An 8,882-nucleotide genomic window follows, 5' to 3' on the forward strand; every position below is an offset into this window, starting at 1 on the left:
TCGGCTGGCGCATAGAAGAATCTTATTTACACGTTATTTTTCGTAATAGGATTTCCTGTCCAGAAACGGGAGACATTATGGCACGACTGGGAAAGACAAAGCAAACAGATGTAAATGGGCCGAATTCCCTGTGGGCTCTGATGTTGGCGAGCATATCCGAAACGCAAAGGTTGATTTCTTAGCATAATTTTTTAACACTGGCATCCCTTTAATAAGCATGAATAGATTATGCAGTGCTTTTACTGTATCCCTATGCACAGCGCAGGCGCTATAATGAAGGCTTCTGCGCAGGACAGCGAAACTGCATATTATCAAAACGTCAAACACCAAGCAAGTTGCATAGCACAGACGCGCACCATGATAAACCTTCACTCGGCAAGCGGGACTAAAAGGGAGAAAGCAACAGCCGCGCACAAATGTTGAGTTGGTGAAGGCCCGGCAAGGTAAGAGCTTTCTAAGGCAATGAGTTCAACACATGTCGCACACCTTATTTTGTGTAAATATACAAAATTATATAGCATAAAAGTCGGCCATGTAAATATCCCGCTAATTTTAGCAATGTTATCTGCGTTGCCCCTCCTGCTTTCATCTTCTCTGCCCATTATTATGCGCCCCGTGTCAAATCGCTTAAGTACAGATCGTGTAGTACAGTCAGCAGGAGGGGGCATATTTTTCTCGTAAATGGCCGCTTGTGCTACAGTTTTCTTAAGAACAGCGTCGTCGGCAAAGTTTTTATTTGCGGCTGGTTTCCTCTCCTAGTCGGAGCCAAAGTAATAGAAGGTCTCGCCCAAGACGCGGTAATTTCGTCGACAGTATAGTGGGCCAATTCCGTAGATATTTCAGTTGCTCGCCTTACCCCGGTCGCGGCGAAGGGTACGTGCCAGAAATAGACTCTGCGCCTTGGGGTGCGGAAAACTGATCAAGCCCGCTAGGTGTTGAAAGAAGCCGACGTGCTCGATCGACACCCTCTTTTTTGGCCGTTCTTGGCAAGCACACGCGACGAAATGACACTCATCTCAGGAGAGGAGACTCCCCATGATTCACACGGTGGATATCAACGTGGACCTGAAATCCACTTCGAACACCCTCATTACACGGATGAAGTGTATGGGTGACCCTTAGCGCCACAGACCTAGTGCCCACTAGTGACGTGGCGGTGTCATGAACCACGTGTTCACTATGGCCGGTCTTGTTGTTCACTTGCAAGTATGTGTCCTACTTTAATGCGCATAAGCCGCTACTACATATATTGCATAGCATCTATGCGGCTAAAAAGCATCAATGAATATAATATAGCATTTAAGAATAACACTTTAGTGACAAGTTCGCCCACACATCTGCCTCTTCTACAGGTGTATACCTTTCGAAAATTATACGCTTGACATACGCAATCCTCTAGGATGATTTCTGCTCTAATTTTTGCGTGCGTACTCGTAGAAGGCCCTTGCCGCCGACACGTTCCCGTCGATGCAGCTGTTGTGCATGGCTTCGTACTCGGAGGCAGGCACGTACACCAGCTCTCGGCTTGTGGCTGTGCGCACTGCGATGGCTCTGTCACTCGTGTTGTTGTCCAACAAGTAACGCCTGGCCAGCCTGTCATTCACCTTGGAGCACAGATGCTGCGCGAAAATGACATTCGCGGCACATACTTACTACCGCGAATTCCATCGTGCAAAAAAGAACTCCATATATCTTTTACGATTACTTCGCTGTGCTACTTTTTCGCAGCACCACTGATTAGTTCACCAGTGACGACGTACAGCATACGTATACACGTATGTATTCGTGTTGCATCATCCCAGAAACTAAATTACATATTCTTAAATGGTATATTGGACAGCCGCCTTCATGTACACACAGAGGCTCGAGTGTCTATACATGTGTAAAATTAAGGCGTCCTAACAGTGAACGTCGCGGTACGGCGCGCGGTGACATAGCCGGAAAGTGAATTTCTTGATTGGTCTATATCATCCGGTTTAACGCCACAAGCTCTACGGTGCTGTGGGACACTCTATATTCGAGGGCGCCCGTTCAATTTTGTTCAGCTGTGGCTGTTTAGTATGAACCTGTACTATATTAAATAGCAATGATTTTACGACATCACCCTTTGTCCCTAGCTACCTTTCTTGAGTAGGAATATTAAATGTCACTTGATGCTTTCGGTCGAATAGAAGGACGAATAAACTTGCGTAATTTCATTTACGTGAGCCTCAGAACGAAGCTCCCAAGCAATAGTTGGATTTCGTTGGTTTCTCTGAAATCGTGGTCTACTTGTCTGTTCTTGATGAGATCAATAAATCAGCTAATTAAAGCGCTGCGATGTAGAAGCAGTGGATGGAGTGTTGCTTATAAAATGGTTGAGCAAAGCATTCAAAACAGAGCTACTAGAGTGATTTCGTGTTAAGAAAATATAATAGAGGCCAACTATGTTGATTGGATGATATAGTTTGTCTTTCGTATTCGTGCGCTATAAGAAATACTGTAAAAACATTGTCCAAATAATGTAAGACGGAAAGAAAACGTTAGGTACATTGCAAAATTTCTTAAGAAGACGCTGATGCCAATTCTGGTGAGCATTCCATGTCAAACTTCACAGACGGCCCCGATCGGGCTCTGTTACAACTTGCTGCCAGTGGTGGACAGCGCATCTTCATCATGGTGTTTCCCACGGGTTTCCCTACCCCAAGACAAGTGTCACCTGCCAGAACACGACATAGTACGGTGCGGTATTGATAAAGTCCTGTTTTGCATGGTTTCTTATCCTGGAGCATTTTCTGGTATCTCTTTGGAGGAGGCACTATCCTCTTTCCATTGGACTGCGCGTGTTCTCTTCTGGCAAGCGGCCATCGTAAGGCCCATACAGCATCGACAGCGTTAGCCCGAGGTGCTGTCTTTATTTTCTCAATTATTGCCAATACCAGCAATTTAATTTGAAGAAAATCAGGTCCATTGCTTCAATTAAGATTTCAAGTCAGTGAAAGTCTTCAATGCTTGGCTTATGATGGGTTATTTAGTATCGAAATATATTTTCACCTCTTACGCGGACTACGTCGTGGACCAAGTCGCAGCCCATGCCATTCTAGATGCCTTTGCAAATTGTGATACTCAAGTACTTGTCCTATTGCGTCATCAAATAAACTTCGTCGCTGCGCTGACATATGTGAGATAAATTAAAATTGCAGCCGCAGAACCCTATCAAAAGATTTACTTTACTGAAATACTTGTTTCCCCACATGGGACTTTGCGACGAAGCTGGCTTGGCGACGCCAACGGACACATTTTGAATATCAGAATTTCCACAGGCATCTAGAAAAACAGAGACGCTGACGTGATCCACGACGTCATGTAACAGGGAAAAAGCTTTTCGGCCGTCGGATAGTACATTTCAAGCCAGGTTTTGAAATTCACTCTCTTGAAGTTGTGATTCGAGCAGTAGCCCCGTCATGACCACCTGCTTCTCCTGTAGATGAGCCTCATTGTACGTAATATGGGCATCAATGACGCTTGTAACCGTCCTGCCCTTTTCAGCTATGTCAGGCGGTTTCGTAGTATATGCTGCCCTAGGTTAACCGTACACTTTGTTGGCCCAAGCGATCCTCTTTCAGCAGTCGTCGACACAGTAGATTCTCTCACGGTCACTGACGACTATTTCTTTTCAGTGTACTTATATGTGGTCTTCAAGTTAACAACACGAGGCTGTTCTTCTACAGCACAAATGTTGCAAATGATGGACTGCGTTCAATGAGCACACGTATACATGAGAAATACGCTACAATCTATCTAATGTGGTTAGTAACCTGTGCTAGACTCTTCATTCTTGGTTCGCGAAAAAGTTGCTTCCAGCAAACTGCGTAGTTCCTTTTTGAAGTCATTACTACCGACAGAAATAACCAGTACACGAATATATACCATTCCTTCGGAAAACTGTGCACCTAATTTTTGGAGTCGCTTTTGCCTGTTGAAGTAGTCAGTACCCCAGTGTATCTTACGGAGCCTGTTACTCCGCTGTCTGAACCTCTCGTTGTCTCAGGCATCTATGACCTCGGCGTTTATTCTTGTAAGCATGCTGGTAACCGATATTTGATATTTGCACCGATTATATAAGCCAAAAGTGAGGGTTGCAACAACCTCAGGCGCTGTGGACCAGTTCCGGTTGCGCTCTTACATGCGGTCTTATGCGATCTTTCCACTATTTTTGCAGTTTAGTTAATGGGGTAGTAAGCTGCTTCACTGCGAGTTGACGCAACAGTATTTGGACGCTTCTAAAAGAAGGTCCTTTTTTTACTCGCAATAGTGTGAGAAGTGAGATATGAATCATCATCATCATCATCAGCCTGGTTATGCCCACTGCAGGGCAAAGGCCTCTCCCATACTTCTCCAACTACCCCGGTCATGTAGTAATTGTGGCCATGTTGTCCCTGCAAACATATTGATCTCATCCGCCCACCTAACTTTCTGCCGCCCTCTGCTACGCTTTCCTTCCCTTGGAATCCATTCCGTAACTCTTAATGACCATCGGTTATCTTCCCTCCTCATTACGTGTACTGCCCATGCCCATTTCTTTTTCTTGATTTCAACTAAAATATCATTACCTCGCGTTTGTTCCCTCACCCAATCTGCTCTTTTCTTATCTCTAACGTTATACCAATCATTCTTCTTTCCATAGCTCGTTGCGTCGTCCTTAATTTAAGTAGAACCCTTTTCGTAAGCCTCCAGGTTTCTGCCCCATACGCGAGTACTGGTAAGACACAGCTGTTATAAACTTTTCTTTTCAGGGATAATGGCAACTTGCTGTTCATGATCTGAGAATGCCTGCCAAACGCACCCCAGCCGTTCTTATTCTTCTGATTATTTCAGTCTCATGATCCGGATCCGCAGTCAATATGATATGATATGAATATCAGATATAGATATAGATATGAATATCCAATAGCAAATCGCGCAATCAGCATGCAGATGCTGAAATACTCAGTTGGCGCGAGCAAGCGCGGAATCATGCGTAACAAGAACAAAAAGAAGTAAAAGAAATGCAGACTCTATGCACAGTCACTACAGAAATGTACTAAACTGGCTATGTGGGTACCATTTATCTCAAAAGGGTGCTTGTGTCTGAGCGCAGCAGAACCTTTCCCTGTGGTTAGGCTTTGGAATGTGACAGTGGACGATGGCAACTCCTTGTTTGGCGAGCGAATGCAGTCCTATGATTTCCGCCCCTGGAGAGCGCGACAACAGTGATGGCTGTCCTGTATGCTACAGTTTCCGCATTCAAGGTGCTTGGAAATTCATGACAAGAACAGCCTGTTAGCTGGAGTAAGCATTCTGATTTGACGTTGTGTTCTTGCAGACACGTTTAAATTTCTGCGGCTGAAGCAATGAACACGAAGCAACCACCACAGTCGGAGTCAGCCAGATAAGGAAACGTACGTGGGTAAACGAGTACTGAACGTCAGGGTGGGGGCTGAAACGGAGAAAATGCACATACGGGTGCTTGTGCGAAACATCACTCTTGCGGTGTGGGCATTGAGAGAAATGCTGGGTCATGATACAACGTTCACCAATACTGAAGAGTATATGAAGAGCCGTTTGAGAAGGCCCAGCAGCTGAAGGACAATGCGCCATGTTGCATCGATGATGAAGCGATATGCCGTAGAAGCTCCAAAATGTTTTATTCAGACCTTTCTGCTACTTCTCCTCCGACCGCAATAGGTCATTGTGGAAGGTGCGTCACATGAATGTACATCCAGTGGCAAGTATCGCAACAGCTGAGACGACAGGCCAGCGGCATACAGCTGCTGCTCTAATTCGAACCAGATGAAAAGACAATCCGTGCTTAAAGATTGTAAGATTGTAGATGAAAACGCCATTGTTCGTCTAACTTCGGAAGGCACGGTTCTTATTCAAGTGGGATAGTGGCGAATAGCCAAGCTCGGTGGCGTGTTGTGTAGACTCGGCGCTTTCGTTGGTGTGCAGGCTTGTATATTACTGACCATCAGCCATGACGCAGCAGAGTACAGCTGAGCCTCGCTGATTAACCTGCCACCCTACGAATGTTATGGTTCGTAAAAATCCTTCAGACACGAAACCGGCGGATGGGAGTACAGATATTTATTTAAAGGTTGCTTCGAGTACATGCCTTATGTGGGATGTGTACGGAATTTATTAACGATGGTTTAGGTTTTAGACCTAGCCCACAAGCAACAGCAGCAAAGTTGGTAAATCCGAGACTCAGGATCGACTCACAATATTCTTATATCCCGCTAAGTTTTTCGGCGACGTTGAAATAAAGCAAATAAATTTTGAGGTATGACGTGCCAGAGTTCTGACCTGATTATGAGGCACGCCGAATGGTGGGGGACTAAGAACCTTATTTTTATAACCTAGGCGTCTTCAACGTACACCCGATGCATGGTGCACGAGCATTATTCCATTCCGCCAACATCGGAATGCGGCTGCCGCGACCCGGACCGATCTCGCCACATCGAGCTGAGCAGCGCTGAGCCGCAGACACTGGGATACCGCGGCGTGTTTTCCGCGACTATTGCATATTTCGCCGTCTTCAGGGAAATTGTTTGTGTCAACTTGCAAGAAGTAAGCCCCTTTCTTGCACACGTTGCCCATATAACAACTTACTCTTCGTAGTTCGGAGCCCAACGAGCGATACTTTTTCGCGAACATAATTTTTTCGCAGCACCTGATGCAACAATCGCGAATTCGTCAAAATGTATCACAAATTTGTAGCGTTTAAGAAAAAGGTCTGGAGAGTTCAAAGGCACGCACTTACTGCTGTAGCCACTGCTGCCATACACAAGAGTGTGACTGCGGAGACTATAACAGTGTTAATAGGGCTGAACCTCGTTTGTTCAACGTGTATTTGTCACATTTATTCGGGCTCGACTTTAAAGCCAAGATATCGGAGAAACTGGCCCAACACTTAGTTCTTGTCAAGTAAGCAGTAAACACAGCAATGGTTCTCGCCAGGTACCAAGTGTTTCCCGAGCGCACAATGCCAAATGCTTTCTCGTTGTGGTAACACGAATCGATGTGCTATGAAGTTTTAAAATTTCTTTACGAATACGATTCGCGTTACCTTGAAAGGATCCAGGAGTGGGTGCCGAAAATAGAAACAACAAATAAAAGAACATCATCAAATTCTATGGTCAGGCAATTTCTGAAACTCAGCAGATAATAGGTTCTGCAGGTTATTCCCCAATTCAATTGTGAGTGGAAAAAATTAGAATCTGAAACAATCCTTGTGCCACCTAAAATATATAAAACCATGCGCGTGCGTTCTACGAGTAGAACGTGCGCAGGAACCTATAAACCGCAGAAGGAAGGATAATGCGAATGGCATTTGTACAATTATATGCAGCACTATTACCCGTTCGCAGGTTCGTCTGTGAGGCAACATTTCAACTGATAAGATCGCTGCAAGCAATAAAGTTGTGAAGTTCTCATTATGTCGAATAAAACCGTGGAAATATTGGAACGTATGAGCTGAGCAGATGCACTATGTGGTGAACAGACAAGTGCCGCGCAAAAGCTGGCTTCACAAGAATTTTATACACTTCTAGTTTGTGTCTTTTCAATTTAACTTTCACTAACCTAATTGGCCAGATGACTTTGAATATATTTAGCTGACATGCTTGCGTTACTTCAAATCTGGGAAAATATTACCGGATATTTAAACTGACTTATGCATGTTAAGCTGTGTCCAGGACTTCCCTATACTGAAAGTCACTGGTTCTCTTTTTATTTGTAAATAATTGCTTGATTAATTTTCTTATCCTGATTTTCGATTACCACTTCTTGCTCAAATAACAAAATGAGGAAATTGCAGTATTTAATAAAAATTGGCCATTTGTTTAAGACATGTTCTTGTACAAAAGCAGCCATTGGCGTACAGCTGGCGTTTGACTACGCAGATAAAGGCTGCGCATGTTACAGCGTTACTGGTCCAAAGCGTTATGGAATTATGAGGCTCGATGTAGTGGAGGACTCGAAATAATGTTCCGTCAGATGGTTCTTCACCTTTATTTACAAAATATTTTAGCTTCGCTACCAGTGTCCAGGTTCGTGTACACATCTTCTCAAGCCAAGTACTCAGCAATCAGTTCTGAGGCATTCAAATCACGCCGCTTTCTTTTCTGCGCCAGGGTTTACCTAGGTTCGAAGAGAAACTACCGCCTAAGGAGGGGCACACACATACAATAAAAAATACTAAGAACAAAGAAAGGAAGGACCGCGAACAGCTAAGGTGACGTTTTCGCAACTGTCCACGTTTGTAGACACATTTTCCCTTGGAAAAAGTCTTTGTACGTCATGATTTTTTTTCCTGTGAGCGGCGGTAGTAGTGTGAAAAATGTTACTTTTTATAAAAATTGTCCCTTTTATATGCCTGCATTTTTTTTCGGTAGTGATGACGGACTCGTGAGAATGCATCCTCGTTGCCCTCGATGTATCGGTGGAACATATTCTGTTCCGTGCAAATCAGCAAATTTCTTCGACCTACTTACTTTGCCGTGCTGGTTCTGGTAACAGCCGCTGTGTCCTATGTCGTGCTCATCACAGACGGTCCAGGGCAGCACAGGCGACAAGGACGCTGTCATATATATCCACGAGTAGGCTACCGCGGGCATGTGGAACACCACCAGTAGCAGGTCGCCGTTCAGCATCGTCCAGCCCAAGCCTGCATACAAGTGAACAAGATTCTGGCAAGTTGCTACGTCTTGCACAATTACTGCGCTGCATCTCATCGAAAGAACAATGTAAATAACATCAATGCGTCCTCCGACGCCCTTTCAAGGATTATTTCTTCAATCAGCAGCCTCATTGATTGAAGCACACTGTAAATAGGAGGCCACTAACTCACGCTACCCAGGATA

At 44.7% G+C, this 8,882-nt stretch overlaps 1 protein-coding gene across 1 annotated transcript; it reads right to left on the minus strand.

The window, feature by feature from the left end:
- Window positions 1-1,315: 1,315 nt before the first annotated feature.
- Window positions 1,316-8,678, minus strand: LOC129387440 (uncharacterized). Its single transcript, XM_055076362.1, has 2 exons — window positions 8,514-8,678; window positions 1,316-1,619 (listed from the first exon to the last, which is right to left on the minus strand). Exons 1-2 carry the CDS (start codon window positions 8,670-8,672, stop codon window positions 1,413-1,415), a joined length of 366 nt encoding a protein of 121 aa, XP_054932337.1. The 5' UTR covers window positions 8,673-8,678; the 3' UTR covers window positions 1,316-1,412.
- Window positions 8,679-8,882: the final 204 nt, after the last annotated feature.

Source organism: Dermacentor andersoni, chromosome 2 (assembly GCF_023375885.2).
Source record: "Dermacentor andersoni chromosome 2, qqDerAnde1_hic_scaffold, whole genome shotgun sequence".
Lineage (NCBI taxonomy): Eukaryota > Metazoa > Arthropoda > Arachnida > Ixodida > Ixodidae > Dermacentor > Dermacentor andersoni.

Coding starts and splice junctions, on each gene's coding strand:
- LOC129387440 (XM_055076362.1), bottom strand. CDS start 8,672: ATGCTGAACGGCGACCTGCTACTGGTGGTGTTCCACATGCCCGCGGTA. Junction 1,620..8,513: donor ACCAGAACCAGCACGGCAAA/GTAAGTAGGTCG, acceptor ATTTTCGCGCAG/CATCTGTGCTCCAAGGTGAA.